The sequence below is a fragment of the Parasteatoda tepidariorum genome, chromosome 4 (assembly GCF_043381705.1).
Source record: "Parasteatoda tepidariorum isolate YZ-2023 chromosome 4, CAS_Ptep_4.0, whole genome shotgun sequence".
NCBI lineage: Eukaryota > Metazoa > Arthropoda > Arachnida > Araneae > Theridiidae > Parasteatoda > Parasteatoda tepidariorum.
The window spans coordinates 76,017,184-76,037,438 of record NC_092207.1 but is presented as its reverse complement, the minus strand read 5'-3'; the positions used below and the strand labels follow the sequence as shown (position 1 = coordinate 76,037,438).

At 30.2% G+C, this 20,255-nt stretch overlaps 1 protein-coding gene across 1 annotated transcript in view; it reads right to left on the bottom strand.

Annotated features, from left to right (window-relative positions):
* Positions 1-19,958, bottom strand: part of LOC107439119 (glucose dehydrogenase [FAD, quinone]-like) — a 38,267-nt gene extending 18,309 nt beyond the window's left edge. The window contains exons 1-5 of the mRNA XM_016051609.3: positions 19,811-19,958; positions 14,090-14,116; positions 12,606-12,725; positions 3,190-3,392; positions 914-1,103 (exon numbers count right to left, since the gene is read on the bottom strand). Of these exons, the coding sequence (XP_015907095.2) occupies positions 914-1,103; positions 3,190-3,392; positions 12,606-12,725; positions 14,090-14,116; positions 19,811-19,853 (583 nt within the window). The 5' untranslated portion in view covers positions 19,854-19,958. The remainder of the gene's footprint in view (positions 1-913; positions 1,104-3,189; positions 3,393-12,605; positions 12,726-14,089; positions 14,117-19,810) is intronic.
* Between the last annotated feature and the right edge of the window lie 297 nt (positions 19,959-20,255).

The window sequence follows — 20,255 nt, the reverse complement described above, 5'->3', positions numbered from 1 at the left end:
TCTTAAAGAGTTAAGTAATGGTTTGTAAACATAAGATTATTTATTTTCAGCTGTTACAATCGTCCCTTTACTTATTGTTACAATCGTCCCCAAGACGCCATTTCAGCTTCATTTGTTTAAAACAATGCTAGTTAATTAACAAAACTAATCTTTTTTTTTGAAATGTTAATTAAGGTGTCCACTTACATATTCTGTTAATAATTTTTATTTGTTTAAACAAAATTACTTTGTTACAATATAATATTCTAATACCAAAAAAAGTACTTCGGTAGCATGAAAATATCTTTTGTGATGTAACTCTTTCAAAAGTACATAAAAATGGTTGCCATCAGGGGTGTACATGTAGATTTATTAAATACACCTTGTGCGCCACCTAGGAACCACATCTAGAACCCGACACTCGAAAGTTTTGCTCTGTTACAATTGTACCCTGTTACAATTGACCCCACTCTCCCCTACTGATCAAGAGATTCAGGTTGAAAAATCAAAATGATGTTGCTTGAATGGCACAGCGATTCACAACACTTAAATCCAACTAAGAACTTGTGAAATCTATTGAAGAGTCGTTTGGTAAGATGATCTGTAAGATATGAAAAATAAATAACCAAAAACAGTCGCATAATTAAAAATGCTTTTATTAAATCAATATTGAATAAAATGTATAGTTTATTGTAATAAGTGTGAGCCATTTGTGTCTTATTTTCAGCCAAAATCAAGATAAAATCTTTACAATAATATGTACCTATTTAACGAAACCCGAAAAGCAAAAAGCTACTCGTTTTTTTCCAGCTGCGTGAAAACAAGCATGAAGTGAAAAAGAACTTGTTAGCACTTTTATGATATTTTCATCTGATGAAGATGAATTCAGTGAAATTAAAGGGATTGCATCTTCTGAAATTAGAAAAATATTTACCATCATTTGCGTATTCGGGATCTCTGTTGTCCTCTAATTTGAGAAAATATTTATAGACGTCTTTGTAGGCCCAACCTTTTGCTCCCATAGATTCCCAATCATCATAATTCTGTGGATTACCACGACTATACTGTACATCATTCAGGACACTGGAACCTCCAAGAACTTTGCCACTTGCATACCTCACTTTCTGTAATAAAATTTTGTTTTTAACATTTATGATAAGACAATTAAGATAACTCAGGTCAGAACACAACTGCTGACTGTTGGCACACTCTATTTCATGTAGGCTTGGCGAGGAAAACCAACACCTCCTAGAAAAGAACAGGCCTCAGCACGGGTTACCATAAATATCCCTTTGTAGTCCAAACGTAATGACATATTTCGTATTTTCAACCACTGCGCAGCTTAGTACCCCGAACGTAATGACATCTTTCTTATTTTTCATCTACTGCGCAGTTAACTTCGTCACATCGGACTACTAAATTGATCCGTGCTGAGGCCTTGCTTCTTCCAGGAGGTGTTGGGAAAACCCGGAAATTTCGACGTGATTCTAAATAATTCTCTTATAACTCCATAAATATATTTCTTATTCCTTATAACTCCTATCGTTTTAACACTCGAATTTTTCAGAATAATCATTTTGTTGCCAAAATGTTCGCCAAGTAACCAAGATTATTCCTAAGTCGGCAAAAATGTCCCTAAACCGAGTCTATTGTAAGAAATTTAGGCGTTATTTTCTGTTCTCTAAATTACGATAGAATTATGCAATTTCCAAGCAAATTTTCTATTTAAACTATTTCTTTAGGATCCGAGATATTAAGCATCATAGCAAAAGAATATTCACAAAATAATACACATATTTACAAATTCGTAACACTATGTAATGTATGCTGCTCCTAATACATATTTTCAGTATCTTTATCAAAAAAAGATACAGACATTTGCAGTTGCATATACTATTTACATTTGCGTAAGGAAATGAAAAAAATGTAAAAACCCAGGGCTAGAAAAATTTTACCCGTCCCCGAGGACGGCTTGTCTAACAATGTACCCGTCCTTCTTTGAAACTAACCCGTAGCTTCTAAATAAATAAAAGTATAATTTTCTCTTATTTATTACAAACATTTATATAAATTGCACAATAAATTAGTAGTCACTAGGATTACAAATACTAGGATTACATTATACAGTAATAAAAGAAATACTAGGTTACTAATAGCAACCTAGTTTTTCTTTTATGAAATTATTTATTTATTTCGTGAAATAATTTAAATGACAAAGGTCAAGTTATCTGGAATGTCAATTTATCCCAGGGTACTGCGTTTTTTAAATGAATCAAATATGACGTTTGCCAATTCCACAATCAAGCCAATGATTTACAGAGGTTTCTGCACAGAAATCTGAAAGGGGTTTTCCATTTAGGTAGATGTTCATAATTGCGTTTAACGCTTCTTGTTTAAGACCAGTACGTACTGTGTTTTTTTGTAAATTCATTGCTGAAAAGGCCCTTTTCAACCGCTGCAGAACTCCCAGACAAAGGAAACATCAATTCCACCATGCGTAGTAAGCTGCTGTATTTCTAGATTAGAGGATCATTTTAGAAGTGAGGCGCTAGACTCTTGTAAGATAACATAAATTGAAAATGTATCGCGAACATAAACGGGAAAATGGCCGTCCTCGCGGACGTCGGATTCGAGAAATTCGTTGTCCGCGGAGAATTTTTGACGGCCGAGGACGCACGGTTTTTCGAGCCCTGGTGATACCACCGCTTTGCCCCTCTTGTGCCGCATTAAAATTAGTTTATATATATTTCAAAAAATGATAGCACCTTTGTCAATGTGTATGTATGTCTGAAATAACTTAGTACCCAATGTGAGCACAAAAATTTTTTTTTTATTCATATTCATATAAAACCTGGATAAAATTATAAATTCGAATCGTGAATTACTCCTCGGACACGCACAAAACATTAACAAATTTCGATCAATCACATTTAAGAAAAACTTCGCTGAAAACATCAAATCCAGTTTGATTGCCTCGTGAAACTTAAAATTGTTTCACAGAATCACATTTCCTATCTTCCTAGTATTCTCAGTTAATCAAGCAGATATCGATGTTATTGATCTCGACTTCCTTGTTAATGATGCGTCAGGTTTTGATAACGTTTATTTTTATCCCCTCACCATTTAACATTTGTTTACTTCTTGACCTCCCGTTTCTTAAGGATTAAAGATATATATTAACCTTGCAAAGACGTTCTAAAATGTTTTTACCCTTTCTTTGAGATTCTGCCCCGATCTTTGCTGAGGAACACTTTCGAAATCCCAATCAATGGAAGAGTGCACAAAAAATCTTTCGGCCGAAGGAATTTCGGTTAGAATAGGTGGGGTAGAGCCTGCTTCTAGAACGACAACGCTCACACATGGGTTGGCAGACAGTCTGTTGGCTAATACGGAACCTGCTGAGCCGGCTCCAACTAAGAACACAAGACAAATATTGTAACATTATATAAGACAGAACATTTTTTATAAATTTGCTAAAAAAGCTACTAATTTTTCCTATATTTTCATTAAGAAATGTTAGACAAATATTGTAACATTATATAAGACAGAACATTTTTTATAACTTTGCTAAAAAAGCTACCAATTTTTCCTATATTTTCATTAAGAAATGTTAAGACTAGTAATAATGTCTAGACAAATATTGTAACATTATATAGGACATACCATTTTTTATAAATTTGCTAAAAAAGCTACTAATTTTTCCTATTTCTTCTTTAAGAAATGTTAGACAAATATTGTAACATTATATAGGACAGAACATTTTTTATAAATTTGCTAAAAAAGCTACTAATTTTTCCTATTTTTTCATTAAGAAATGCTAGACAAATTGTAACATTATATAGGACAGAACATTTCTTATAAATTTGCTAAAAAAGCTACCAATTTTTCCTATTTTTTCATTAAGAAATGAACATATTTTTTTGTGTTTTTTGAATGATACATAAGCTAATTTCGATGTATCCTTTTATTAATATTCCATTTTTTTCTTCAAAAAATAATTGTTTTTGTCATATCCCATGTCAAGAGACTAATGTGGTCAAGTCATAAAACCAATAATTTTATCTATTGTTACTTAAAAAAAGTTAGTAAAAACAGAATGGAATTATTTTCAGTCTAACAATACCCTCTTGAGTAAATGATCTAAACCTCATTTATTTTAATTCATTATAAATCCTAATATACACATAGCAACTACTTTCGGATAAACAGGGGACTTTTCGTGAATATATTTTGAAGGCAAGTAAATTGAAAATGTAATTAATTTCAGTCTAACAATAATTTCTTAAGTAAATTATCTAAACCACACATTCATTTTAATTAATTATAAATCCTAATATACACATAAATATCAACTACATTCGGATTAACAGGGGACTTTTCTTGAATTTATTTCGAAAGAAATAAAAATGAAATTATTTTTATCTAAAAAGACTCTTCTGAGTTAATAATCTAAACCACACATTCATTTTAATTAATCATAAATCCTAACATACACATAAATATCAACTACATTCGAATTAACAGTAGACTTTCCTTGAACAGATAAAATCAGAAATGTGAAAAATCGGATTGTATAACGGGAGACTTTCTTGAATATAATTTGAAAGCAAGTAAAATGAAAATGTAATTAATTTCAGTCTAACAATAATCTTTTAAGTAAATTATCTAAACCACACATTCATTTTAATTAATTATAAATCCTAATATACACATAAATATCAACAACATTCGGATTAACAGGGGACTTTTCTTGAATTTATTTCGAAAGAAATAAAAATGGAATTATTTTTATCTAAAAAGACTCCTCTGAGTTAATAATCTAAACCACACATTCGTTTTAATTAATTATAAATCCTAAAATACACATAAATATCAACCACATTCGAATTAACAGTAGACTTTCCTTGAATAGATAAAATCAGAAATGTGAAAAATCGGATTATATAACGGGGGACTTTCTTGAATATAATTTGAAAGCAAGTAAAATGAAAATAGAATTAATTTCAGTCTAAAAATACTCTCTTAAGTAAATTATCTAAACCACACATTCATTTTAATTAATTATAAATCCTAACATACACATAAATATCAACTACATTCGGATTAACAGGGGATTTCTCCTGAATATACTCGTATAAAATCAGAAATATGTAAAATCTGATTAACAGAGCTAAAAATAATCTCTTGAGTAAATAATCTAAACCACATTTATCTCAACTAATTATGAAGCCTAATATATATATATTACATTCGGATTAACAGAAAACTAATCTTGAATGTATAAAGTGGTAGCAAATGTCATGATTTATAAGTTGTTTTCTTAATACAATAAATTTGAGTTATAATGTTTTTAACCATCACTCGTTTTAAGCAATTTAAACAAATATATAATACCTGTCAATGGAATTTTGATAAAGTTAAACAAGAATCACTGGTAAAGTTAAACTTTTCTTACCCTAATTGTTATAATGCAACAACTTGAAATAATGTAGGACTCTTAGGGTCTGTAAATGCTTGTGTTTAATAACTGAATTATATTCCGATTATTAAGAAAACTGTTTCATTGATTGCATTCGAAGCGTATTTTTAATATTTGTTTTTAAAATATCGTTATTTTTTAATTAAATTGAATTTGGTTTTAATTTTATAATGTTTCTTGATGAATAAGCTTTAAATGTCAACTGAGAGGCATTTATATAGAGTTAAAGAAATTCCCACTTTACAACTGGACATTAAAAGACATCAAACGTAATCGATATTCTGAATTAAGAAAACAAGTTACAAATGTGTTAAAGTATTAGTTTTTTTTTTACATTTTCTGTTTCGTACTGAAATTTAAATATACGCTGCAGAAATTGAAAATTAACTAATTAATTTACAAAAGAAATTAAATTTGGTAATTAAGTGCCCAAATAAATAATGTGTTAATTGGTTATAACCTGCATTTTTATCGCACAGATCTTAATCAAAACGTTGAATTAAAAAAAAATCCTAGGATCGCAATTAATATGAGACGAACTTTAAAAATTTAAAACATTTAAGACAACCAGTAACATTTTTTAAAAAATATATATCTGCCAGCTAACTTTGTTCTCTACCAGATCTCTAAATATTGAAGTGGTAAAAAAAAAAGAAAATCCTGCTGGCATTAACTTAAGTTTAGAACTAAAGCCTTGGATAAGTAGATGAAGTAGAAACACACCGCCATCTTGGTGACCGCAACTCTCAGTGTAGAAATACGGAGTTTCTATTCATAAACTACACTTTATATTTATCAATATTTTCATATTCTTCAAGATAACTTACATATTTACTATTTACTTACATATTTATTATTATTATGAAGATAACTTGCATATTTACTATTTACTTACATATTTATTATTATTATAAAGATAACTTACATATTTACTATTTTATATTCTTTTAATTCTTTCTTTTTTTTCCTCTCTAAAATTATGTTTTATTCTATTCAGTAATAATAGTACCTTAATTTAAAAATAATACCTTATCTGTAAGTTAATGTTTGTTTTAGCCAGCATTTATTAAATTCATTTTCTAAAGCAAAGTGATAAATAACTGATATCATCATCTTCCCAACTTGAGGCGTGGTAGAAGCTTTTGTTTGGAAATTCAGATTCTTTAGTATAAAAATCTATGAAGAACAGATAAAATTTTTACAGATTTACTTTGCGATTTTTTTTTAAAACTCATTATTATGTTTGCCGAAAGTTTATTAAATTCATTTCCTAAACTTTTAAACTAAAATGGCATCGTCTTCAGAAATTCGGAAAGGTAAAAGTTTTTAAGTGGAAAATCAGACTTTTTGTCTAAAAATCTACGAAAAACCAATATAAAATTCTGAAGAATTTACTTATTCTATATTTTTATATATATATTTATCACTATTTTTCTGCCAGATTTTTTTTCACTTCTTTTCGAATATTAGTTAAATAAATAAATGACATCATTATAATAATCCGGATGATCTAAATTGAAACTAACTTCCTTTTACTTATGACATTAAATTTTTATTACATATAACATTTGAGTCTTAAAATGTTCATGGGCATAACATAAGGAAAGAGTTTAAGATAAGTTAAAAAGAGATTTGATTTACGAACAAGGTCATTATTATAATATTTGATTATTACTTAAAAAAGGTACATTTGTGAAGAGATTTAGTAGTTAAGTATCGTTGTGAAGGGATTTAGTAGATAACAGAACGTCTGAAATAATAATATTACTCATTTTGCATTAAAAAAATGCGACCGCTTACCATGGATTAATTCTTAAGAAGTGATTTTAATCCAACTGCGCTGTCTCACCTATCACACACTGTAATATGAATCACGTTGGGACATTTCTAAAGGGATTTATTTCATTTATATCGCTTAAACCGTAATGTTGAGGTCTGAATATTTTACAACCTAAATCTTAACAATTCATTTAAAAGTAGCAGAAAAAAAGAATATAGTAAAACTTAATTTTAAATCGTCAGAAAAATTTAGATAAAAAAGATATTTTTTTTATGGATTATTTAGTTATCATAATTTAGTAGCATCTTAACTAATTTAGCACCTTAAGTTTGATAACTTAGGTTTTACAGATATTATCACCTTAAAATAAACGAAAACATTTTTCTAGTAGATAGTAATATCGAATATAAACACGAAATATAAAATAAATTATCTCCAAAACTATATATACAAATATTTTTTCAATTTTTCGGGGAAATAAAAGAATACGAAAATAATGTATATTAACTTTTTTCATAGTTATGAATAAGCGTGATGTGGTCATCACAATGTCTGTGAATATTTACTGCCCTTTCACCCTCTGAAGACTCACCACCTGAGACACCCTATTGGGTGTTTTAGGTCTTAGCGGATTTCCCTAACGTCTGTTGTAATCTATATGCTACCGGCAAAGTATGAAACGCAGGCATTATATAGAATGCCTAAGCATTCTATATAATGCTGGACGTTTTTAGGCAAAGTATGAAATATGAGAAGTATTACATACTTTCCCTAGCCATTGCATATAATGCCTAGGCATTCTATAGAATGCCAAATGCTATTTAAACGCAAAGTATGAAATAAACGTCCTGATGTTAATGATGTTGTTAATGATGTTAATGATATTATGTAAATGATGTGCATGTTACTGTGAATGACCGAAATCGGTGGTTGTTAACTTTCACCGGTGAATGTTGACAATCACATAGTCGCTTTGGTGAATGCCTGAAATATTTATTACATCCGATTTGATATTAATTTATTCGTGAATATAATTACATTTATTCGATATTTTAATACTTACTGACGATAGATTAGAAGAAGTACATATTTCGGACATTTACCAAAGGTCTAGTCGTACTGGGTCTAGTTAAGTGCCATTGCACGGAATACATTTGCCCGGAAAATCCTGCACTGATGTTTTTTTAAGGTTCAGTACCACTGTCCGGTATACATTTGCCCGGTATACCCTACACTAATATTTTTTAAGGTCAAGTGCCATTGCAAGGTATATATTTGCCCGATACTCCAAACACTGATGTTTCTTCTAATCTATCGTCAGTAAGTATTAAAATATCGAATAAATGTAATTATATTCACGAATAAATTAATATCAAATCGGATGTAATAAATATTTCGGACATTCACCAAAGCGACTATGTGATTGTCAACATTCACCGGTGAAAGTTAACAACCACCGATTTTGGTCATTCACAGTAACATGCACATCATTTACATAATAACCTCATCAGGACGTTTATTTCATACTTCGCCTAAATAGCATTTGGCATTCTATAGAATGCCTAAGCAATGTGTGAAATATAAATCATTTCATACTTTGCTGGTTAGTTTTAGGCATTATACAGAATGCCCAGGCATTCTATGTAACGCCGGATTTCATACTTTGCCGGTAATATATATAACTGCTTCTGTCATTATCTATATTATATTTCTCTTATGTGGCACCATAACCTCGAGTACTTCTCTGTCTATTGGCAACACTATAGTTTGTTAGGTTGTCTTAAGCAATAACTTAAGTAGCGTTAAATAATTTGTTATACGTAAGTATATTGATTTAAGATTCATTTCGTTATGTAATCGTAAGTAATTATCAAAGAGAGGATTGGAAAAATGGTCAAGAGACCTTAAACTAGTCATTAATCCTAACAAGACTAAACTCAGCGTGTTCAGCACTGACAGAAAACACCGGCACACTTTTTGTCCTAATATCACATTGTTTGACACCCCCATAGAAAAGATTTCTAACCCAAAGTACCTCGGTATAATACTTGACGAAGAGCTTCGTTTTCACCATCCCATTCAAGAGTGTTCTAATAGAGCACTAAAAATGCTCAACATCCTTAGGAGGTTTTGTGGCACAAAATGGGATGCTGCACCAAAAACACTGAAAACTACCTACACAACTCTTATAAGACCAATAATGGAATATGCCACACCTGTATGGTCACACTCCTCCCCTACTTCAAGAGAGAGACTCGATAAAGTACAAGCGAAAGCTGCAAAAATAATGTCTGGTGCTGTCTCATCAACAAACAACTTAAGAATTCAAGAGGAATGCGGTTTGGCCCCTCTGGAAGAAAGGAGACAAATGTTAACTGTTAAATTTACAACCATAGTCTTGACGAGGGGCACATTTCACATCGTACTATTATAAACTGGAATAAAAAATCTAGACTCAAAAGGTCATCTTCCCTTCTGTTTGACAGGGCCATCAGAGAAAAAATTCACCTTAAACCCGAGGTTTTTTTTTTCAGAAAAGAAACTCCCGCTATTGGAGTTGTTCCAGAGAATACGACAATCTGTCTAGAACTCATCGAGCCCTGCTCGAAAAAGATCATGCGAATAAACTCAAGGAAATTGGGATGAAAACTATCGACTATCTGGCCTCAATCATGTCAGGGCTTATACTGATGGATCTTCTGACTCCACTTTCACCAACGGAGGTGCGGGAGTGATACTGCTCCTACCTGATGATCAAAAACCAGAGATTGCAACTGGTGCTGGAAAAATCGTATCTAATTTTACGGCAGAATTGATAGCCATTTCTACGGCAATCGAAACGTACATCAATCTTGAACCTTCGGAGCAGCTTAGTGGTATCACCATCTTCAGCGACTGCAGGTCTGCCTTACAGGCCCTCAGCAAAGGTACCTCAAGCCTTATCCTGAATATCATAGAACAACTTGGACAACTTCAGCGTCTCCGGAAAAATGCTTTTTGCAGTGGATTCCCGCCCATGTGACCTTAGAATTCAATCAAATAGCTGATTCATTGGCTAAAAATGCCAGAGATCTCAATCAAAATTCATTCCCAACTACGTTGGCAGATGCAAATGCTTTTGCAAAGTCAAGACTATTCGCCCCTTTAAAAAGCAAACCCACGATCAAATAACTAATCTTGACATCGATAGGAAGACAGCCACTACTCTCATCAGACTAAGAACAAAACATCATAAAAACATGAAAATTTCTACAGATGGGACTAGAAAATATCAAAACTGTGGCAACTGTCTTAATGTGGAACTGACACCATATCATGTTTTTAACTGCCCTGCAGTCGCTGCAGGCCTTCACCTCTTCAACTACCCGACAGAAGAGGATTTGTATTCTTCTAATGCCATAGAAATAACAAAAACTATTCAAGCACACCATGAAATATGATTCAATAGAGGATACGACACCAACCAACCAACCAAGTAATAATTAAAATGGTTTTGAATAATTACTTAGATGTTAAGCAGGTTGGTTGTCGTGTTATGTCATGTAAAAGAAATCAATAAGAAATATATAAGACCGAAAGTCCTATTCACAGTTTCAGCTATATCAATTATGGGTGGATCCTTGAATAGTCCTACCAGTGGCGATTTCTTTAAATCTCGCTTAGCAAGTTTTTGAAATCGCGCCAAACTAGGTTTCCGAAAGATATTTCGGGGAGATTATTTTGAACCTCCGATCACACCTCCAAAAATTCTTAATCCTGATTAAATATTATTTTATATACATGCCTACGCGAAAGATGGATTTCGTTAGAAAAGAGGTTAAAAGGTTCATTTTTTCGACATTTATGCTCCTAATCTCGCCGACCGGCCTGTGTAGGGGGCAGGGAACTGTCCTTGCATCAGAAAGGTTCTGGGTTCGAATCCCGGGCAAAGTATGGATGTTCTTTCTTTCTCTGTACTATCTGTCCTTAGTGTGGGAGCGACGTTGGCCCACCTAATATGGTGCCCCTGTAAGAGAGGTCAACAAAATCGCCCTGTAGATGCCTGAATTGACGGATGTTAACACAGGCGGGCATTAGAAAAAAAATGCCTCTAATCTCCTGCTGTAAGAATCTTCATTATTATTTCATTTTTAACCGTTATTTCATCTATTACCGCTATTATTTCATTTTTCAATTTTTATTAATTTCTATTAAGAAACATTTTAATAAATTTGTAATAACTTAATTTTTTTTTAAGTAATCAAGGAGCAACGCTGATCCCAATAATAATTGCCAACTTGGCGAGATTTTTAAATATCGCCAAGAGATTTTACCATCAATTATATTTGATGCAATTCTTCAAGAGAAAAACCAGTCCACCACCGTATTTATTTTCTTTTATGGATACATTAAGTATTTATTTAGAATAATTTTGCATCTTTATAGAATTAAAAACTTAATCACGAAGTAATTATGTAGATTTATTTTTGATCTTTTCTAAAATGGCTGCCGCACATGTCATTTCAATTATTGGTGATGGAGCTTGACTTTTTCGAGTGATAGCATATGTATGTAATACGTCATCCAGAGGTGTGTGAGAAAGTACAGGACGTAATGAAGCATTGTGGTTAGTTTTCTACATTGTCTCACAACCTTAAGGGAAATAATTTTAATACTTCGGCTACCTACTATGCTAAAATGTCCCGAACTCATACTTACGGTGGTTTGTGTGATAAAATGGCTACCGGACAGATTTCAAATTATTATTAAAATTCAATACATTAAAAATTTAAACGATATCGCTGACATCTTTTAAAAATAATTAAAATTGAAATCAAAGTGCTTTCGCGCAGCCAAAGCCGCAGGCGATAGCTAGACGGTGAAAAGATTTGGTTACTATATTGTTGAAAATTAATTAAGATTTTAGGATTAGAGAAGTTGAAAAAGTAGAATATTTAAATGCAGATGGATTGAAGAATTATAATATTTAAATACAGTCGTGCCGCGTGTACATTCGTGCCGCGTGTACTGCTTGGTTACCATTGAAAGCTGACCAAAGCTGGTAGCCAAAGGCTGCTGGTTGCGTTTTCAGAGTAGTTTTTTTTCGCAACTTACAAAAGAGTTATAACTTTTGGAATCCTTCTGTACCTTATTCTCCAGAACCTTAAGGCTCCACGAGACACCTTTAGGAATCCGCTGCCCTAGAGCAATGTATAGACTACAACTTGTTTTGTAAAAGCTCTTTTTACACCAGTGCTATATTTGGAGTCGAGCATAAATAACTCAAAAGTTTAAGTACTGCTAGAAATATTTAATTGACGCATCAAATCACTAAATTATTTTTGAATGGCAAAAAAATCGACACTTTATGAAATTGAGTACACTTACTTATAACATAGTCATAAGATTTTTTCACATCCGACGCTGTGTTGGGTGAATGCTTCTGCTTTTTCAAAGATGGAATCAATGCAGGAATCGCTAGGAGACCTGATGCTGTGGACGTGATATCTGTACAAAAGTAATGCAATTAGAGGGTAGTGTATTCAATCAAAGTATGAAATTAATTTAAGCAAATTTGAAAGATAAAATAAATAAATTTTAAAAAAAATCTTTAAAATAATAAGTCAAAACGGAAAAGCGTTATAAGCAGCTAAATCCAATTCGCCCCATGTAAACAATTTAAATAAAAAGTTAAAAACCAAAAGTAAGGAAAAACGAAATTCTTAAGATATCTATGTTAGCAAAAACAGCACTTCATCAGGAGACGCTCTGCTTGCTAGCACACCGAAGCCTTTCTGTAGTCAGTGGTTAAACCAATAGCTGACTGCTCCCCGAAACCCCATGATGGATAAGTTAAATAAGAAAATGTAAACGCGCATTTTCTTACTTAGTTTTCTCATTTAGTTTCTTGATTGTATTTTCTTAATCAGTTTATCCATCATGGGCCCTAGGGGCGCAGTCAGTTTTCTGGTTTAACCACTGACTACAGAAAGGCTGTCAGCAGACAGTTATCACTTGATGACGTGCCGATTTTGATAACTCTCTCTCTCACGCACGCACACACATATTGAACATAGATTGAGAAATTGAGTATCTAGTCTAGGAGATAGAGGGTTGCATTCCAATGAGGGGAATCAGGCTCCAATTTCAGCATGGCTGGTTGATAGAATTCCTCACCTGATTCGCGCCAACCACAGTGCTGACGTATTCACTATGTTCACTCTTGACAATGAAGATGCACTATTTTTCTTATCAATATATTACTTTATCATATTATATGCCTTACCAAATTATGACCAATAAGTTTAGATGAATCGGTTAGTGGCGTTTCGCGCCAAATGCCGAGATAAAAACCATTCCCAGCACTTCATTCCATCTTGAGGTACCTTTTGATAGATGAAGGTTGGCATGGTCAATTTCTACTTACCCCACAATCTAATGTAAGAATCATAAATTTAGGATGGATGTATTTATACAATATGTCTTGGAATGAAATTAGTTTGTTAATCAAACATACACACAACAAAGACAGAATATTAATATGAATTTGCACGAAACCGACGTGAATGGAACTGAAAAAATATTTAAGAAAATCGAATGCTTTATATGAATCTTATGAGTACATAAATAACTTTATTATACGACTAAAAACGTACATGTCTCTTTCAATAATTCACAAAGTAGTTTGTCAATTGGATTAAAATTTACTTTGTATTAAATAGCTTATAACCAGTTTTTCATTTAAAGCCGACACGTAGACCTAGTATTTCATCAGTACACTTCATATAAACAAACCGACATACTGTAAGTATCTTGAAATTGCACAATTATGAAAAATTGATTAATTTCTTATTGATTCATTGATTTCTTACCATCCAGGACTCCTGCATTGGTTAGTCCTAAAATGAGAAAAAAAATATTGTAAGATATTAACTCGTGTATTATTTTATTATAGTTATAAATGAGCCTGACTTTAAGTTGAACCTAAAGTTGCAACTAAAAATGGTCTCAACCATTTATAATATATTTAGATAAAAGTAAATTTGCTCCTTTACCCCAGAGCCCAAGGTCAAGAAAACTGAGATGGGCACAGTGGGCCTTGGCCCTCTATGGGCTGTCGCGCCATTGAGTTTTAGAAAGTAAAATTATTTCCATAATGTTATAAACTATTCAACTGTTATATAATTATATATAAAATAAATACTTAGCCTCTTAGTATTGTAAAATATGTAACTATAATATTTAAAAATATTATAAATGGTTTTAATCATTTATAATATTTAATGATTTGATTAAATTTGAAATATTACTTAAAGTAAATTTTCTGTATGGCAAAATGGGGAAAAACCTTCGATGTTGTCCCATTATTTATAATTATTATTATATAAAAAATAACTCCAGACATTTTGAAATATAGTAATTTTTAGATAAAAGTAGAATTATTTCCAAAGACGCTGTTATGAAAATGTCAAGTTTTTCTTTAAATTCTTTTATAATTCTTGTAAAAGACATGGCATAACGTAAAGTTTTAATGCATAGTTCACAAAGAAAAAAAACTGATTATTTCCGTTGCTTTCGTTGTCATAAAAATCTTTCTATAACTAACTTAGAAAAAATCTGAATTAATTGTTTAACAAAAATAGCCAAATCCATATTCAATCTATATGTATATTTCTCTTATGTGGCACCATTAACTCTGGTATTTCTCTATTTATTGGCAACACCAGGGCTCCAAGAATTTGAAAAAAGTTAGTAGCCTGGAAAATTTTCTGGTAGCTAGTAAAAATATTATTATTTTCGTCCATTCATGTCTTAAAATCAAATAATTCCATTAGTATTGCTTATTAGAAATGAAAAAAAAAATACTTAATACAACATAATAAAATATAAAATGCTATAAAGAAATTTAAAAATAATAAAAATATGTATGTAATTTCAAAGTAATATATTTTTACAAATAAATATTCATATTATCGGAGAATTTGAGATTACTCGTTATAGGGTGCATGCGTCCATTATGGCTGTGTTTATAAGCAAATATATGCACAAATTGTGTTTTTTCCCCTTTTGTACCCAAATGCTCAATAAAACACTTTTTTTTGCCAAACAAACATAATTTTATCTCATATAGCTTACTACGTCAGTTGATATTGTATCAATCACTCAAACAATTCTCCAGGTGCAAGATCAGCCCACAAACTCCCTCTCTCTCTCTCTCTCTCTCTCTCTCTGTATATATATATATATATATATATATATTTCTAAAGTATTTTTTTTTTTTTGCTTCTCAAATTCTGGTATCAATCAAAAGCAACTTTTTTTCATTTTATTTAAATTTGATTTTGGAATGCTCAATATTATATAGCTATTGAGATATGACCTCATTGATTAAAAAAAAAATTTATTTATATGTTTTGATTTCAATTTTATTCTGTGTTATATTAGTTATTTTAACATTAACGGAAAACAAAACAAAAATGAAAAGATATCTTCTCTTCATCAGCTCACACGATTGTATCCGCAAAAAGGCGTGCTTTCTTATCAATATAGCCAAAGCAAAATCTATCAATACAATAGAGTGAAGAGCACTCAAAAAATTGAATGTAGAATACAAAACGAAATTTATAAAGCGAGTAGCGTATCCCAATGAACTTATATATACCGGAATCTTTCAAGAATGATTTAAAATATTTTCGTAATAAGTTTGCCAGTTTACAAAATAGGACAATAGAAGCGCAAATGGAGTTAAAAGCGTAAATAATAGGATTTTGTTATATACCTCATTCTGACTGCAGTACTGAAGAGTGTTTGATTTATTAGTTACCATGGATTGGCCCGAAAATGGATGTGCGCAAGATAATAATATTATACAGGATAGTTTAACCAAGTTCATAATTAATAAAGTAGATATTTAATAATACAATTTTAATGAATTTTGAAAACTAACATTTATTCTTTAAAAAAGAGAGAGAAAAACCTGATTTGCCCATATGTTTAGACATGGATCTTCACGAATTGGATTTGCACATGGTTGATTATATGTGATAGAATTGATAAATTTTGGGTGCCAATTTTCGAAAGGAAAGATGAGGAAGGAAATTTTAAATTTCAAAATCTTAGAAAACTTTGGAAAGAGGTTTCAGCATAAATAAGCACTTCTGATGAGGAAGGAAGGAGCACTCTAAATTTAGCCAGTTTGAACGCTTCAAGAAAAATTAAATGCCAGACAAAAACTGATTTCGAAAATTAAGAAGAGAACTAAAAAGTTTAATCTAAGATGATCAAATATGCTAGGTTTACCTGGCTGAAGAATAATAGGTTACAAGAGGATAAACAGAGGGGAATGAAAAATGTATCTAACGAAAAAGCGCTGAAGCATAGCTAAAAAATGACCCAAAAAAATTGGCTGAAAAATTAAAAGCATCTCAAAAATTATTATGAAATGCTCAGTAAGTAATCGCAAGTGAAATTAAAGTAAAAAATATGGTTATAATTGAAAATGGTAAACTTTACTCCAAGAAGCCTCAAGTAGAATTATTAATTTTCTCTCAGCTTAAGAAACAATTAATGCTGAACAACAGAAAATTAGCGTTAAATTTTTTTTTTAAATTATATAATTGATTTGCGTTATATGTGCTTACAATCATTTTTTAAGGAAAACAATTTCACTGAATTTAATTAAATTATAAAATATAAATTTATTGCACAAATTTTTCATCGCAGATTTCCTTGGATAACGTTTTAATTTTATTTGTGAAACTATCATGTATTTTCTATTATTGCCCTATTTTTTAATTGCAATTTATTGCAATCAAATGAAATCAAATTCATTGAATTACATACTTATAATATATTTCTAAATTACTAAACATAGATTTATAGGATAAAGTTTTCCTCAATGATAACAATTTCATTGAATTTAATTAAATTACTAAATATAAATTTATTGGATAAAGTTTTAATTTTATTTGTAAAACTTTCATGCTTTTTCTATCGTGATATATTTTTAAAAGCAATTTATTGCAATCATTTTTCAAATGAAAACAAATTCAATGAAATTTATATTTATAATATATTTTTAAACTACTAAACATAGATTTATTGAATAAAAGATTCCTCACAGTCTTCCTTGTATAATATTTTAATTTTAGTTTTCAAAAAAATTGCATGCTTGTTTCGATTCTTCTTAGTTCATATAAGCAACTAGTTCATTCTTCACTTTTAAATAATCATTAGAGAGATTATAACTTAAACTTAAGAGACTTAAATTTCAAACTTTTTTTCTTGGGACAGTGAGAAATAAAAAAATATTTTTATTCTTTTGTTTGTTTCATCTTGTAAGAATTAACTTGTATTTAATGAATTTCAAAATAAAGTTTTTAATTACCAGGATATTTGTGTCCAGATGGTACAAAAGTGGTTCTTTTAGCTACAAAATTTGCTCCTTACCTGATACAAACTAACTTTCTATCTGCTACAAATAATTATTTTTCAAGATGCAAGCTAACTTTTTATCGCTGCAAAAAATTTCTTTACCTGGTACAAGTAGATTTTTTTCTGATGCGAGTATTGTTTTTGCGTGATTCAAAATTATTTATTTCTAATACAAAAACTGTTTTTACCTAGACCACCTAGATATACACAAGACCTAGATATACAAGACCTAGATATTCCTGATACGAAAACTGATACAATTTCAAAAAGTAAGTGAGATTCCTAATTATACGATACTCAAGTTATGGCTCTAGAGGTGAGTTAGGAAGTAGTGATGTATTGGGATGAATTTTCCATCTTATCTCATGACAGAGATAGAAATAGTTTAAACACTTCTGCTGCCTACTATGCTGTAATGTCCTGGACTCATACTTACAGTGGTTTGTGTGACTTAATGACAACTGGATAGATTTTAAATCATTTCTAAAATTCGAATCACAGCCTGAAAATAGTTGACATCGAAATCAAAGTTATCAACCGAGCAGGCGACAGATAAATGGTGAGAAATGTAAACTAATCTATTGTTTAAAGCAGTGATTCTCAACCACTGTGCCGCGGCCCTTTTGTGTGCCGCCAAATTCTTAAAATGTGCCGCCAAATATTAGAAATGATACAATAAAAATTATAATGCTTTTTTTTATTATGAGTAAAGTTTAAATTATAGAAAAGTGTATATAATANCGTAGTTTTGAAATTTTATAATTTACCATTTTTTCTTTTTTATTTAATTTTAGTTCATGATAGAAAATTACAATAAGTTTATATATTATATATATATATAATAGTATATACTTTTTATAATTTTTCCATGCTTTAACCGCGTGAACATCTTTGTCGGCAATTGTTTTGTCTCTGACAATCTTAAAATAAGATGGAAGTGCTTAAATTGTATATATCACAGAATTTTAAAAAATGTTGTAAGAGCTAATCATTAAAGTAAGCTATGCAATTAATAAACAAATTAACAAAGGTTAACTAAAAAAAATTAAGCTAACAATTCTTAATTAGCAAAAGAACTAGTTAACAAGAAATCACAAAAAAATAACAGTTAATAATTACAGAAAACAAGCTAACAATTAATAACTTGCAAAAAAATAAATAACTGTTACTAACTTATAAAAAATTGGTCGAAAGAAATAATGAATCCCTTAATAAATGTGCTTTTGTAGTACATATTATTTTGTTTCACATTCAAAATTATTATCACAAACTATTTAACACAGTGTAAAATAGGTAATTAAACAACTTTTAATCTAATTTTTTTCATTGTGTGCCGTCAAATTTCGAAATCGTTAAAAGTGTGCCGCAACAACAGAAAGGTTGAGAATCACTGGTTTAAAGCTACGTAAGGTGATAGAATAGGGGGAGGGGTGAAGAATTAGAATATTCAAATACATTTGCTTGGTTACCATTGAAATGTATATGTTATACAAGATAATTTTGAAAGATGACCAAGCTGGTTGCCAAAGGTGGCTAGCTATGTTATAATATTTAGAATTGTAAAAAAAATCTTGAAACTACTAATGAAAAAAGGATTAATATTTTGTTAAATTTTACTTTTCTTTCAAAATCTTATGTCTCCTATACTAGAAAACTGTTTTCAATACACAAGGTGTTTTATTGCAGTAACCATTTTTTAAACACTTATTCGCATATTCTTTAAATATATATTTACAAACACATAAATGCTAGTCGATAATATATTTTTTTAAAAGTTAACACATTAATAACATAATAATAAATAAATATTATTAAGACAAGAAAAAAGTAAAACGGTATTAAAATCTAAGGAATTATTGAAAAAGACAGAATTAAAATCACCAAAAAATGTTTTATTGCTAAATGATGCTTCTAATAACTCCCTTTTAACTCCTCTTTGTTTATACGAAAAATCAAAGGAGTTTATTTTGTTTTCTATCTCGTTTTTTTTTTCAGTACTGATTCTTTAAATTTTGATACCGTTTTTCGTTACTAACTTAATGTATAAAACATTTTTCAAAACTAAAAGCAGTGCAAATAAAATTTTATATAAAGTTATTCTACAAGTACAATAAGTATTCACAAAATTATTATAACAAATTTGTTCACAATACACATACCTGTTGAGAAACATATTAAACTCAGTAGCCAAAAACTATTCATAGCTAGAAAAATTATGAATAAAAATGTGTTAAAGTTGAATTTTTTCCGTATATATTTTCTGTGATATTGAAACAGCAGTTAAGATAAAGTTAAAATTTCTATAACTGTTATTATCCTTCTTATGTTTCGCAATCATGGTCACGATTGTTTTTTACAAGTAGAATCCCGTGCAGCAGATTAAAATATCAAATCGTCTATCTATCAATTACATTTTAACGATTCAGTGCCTGCCATTGGAAAAAAAAAAAAAAAAACATTTTAACGAATAATTATTTTTTCGTTTTGTTATTATACTTTCCTCATTTTGTTAATGTAAAAAAAAATAATAAGTTTTAAAAACTACATTTTTCAAATAGACCAAAGAAGTAAAAAAAAAAATTTTTTTTATTCTATTTTTGTCAG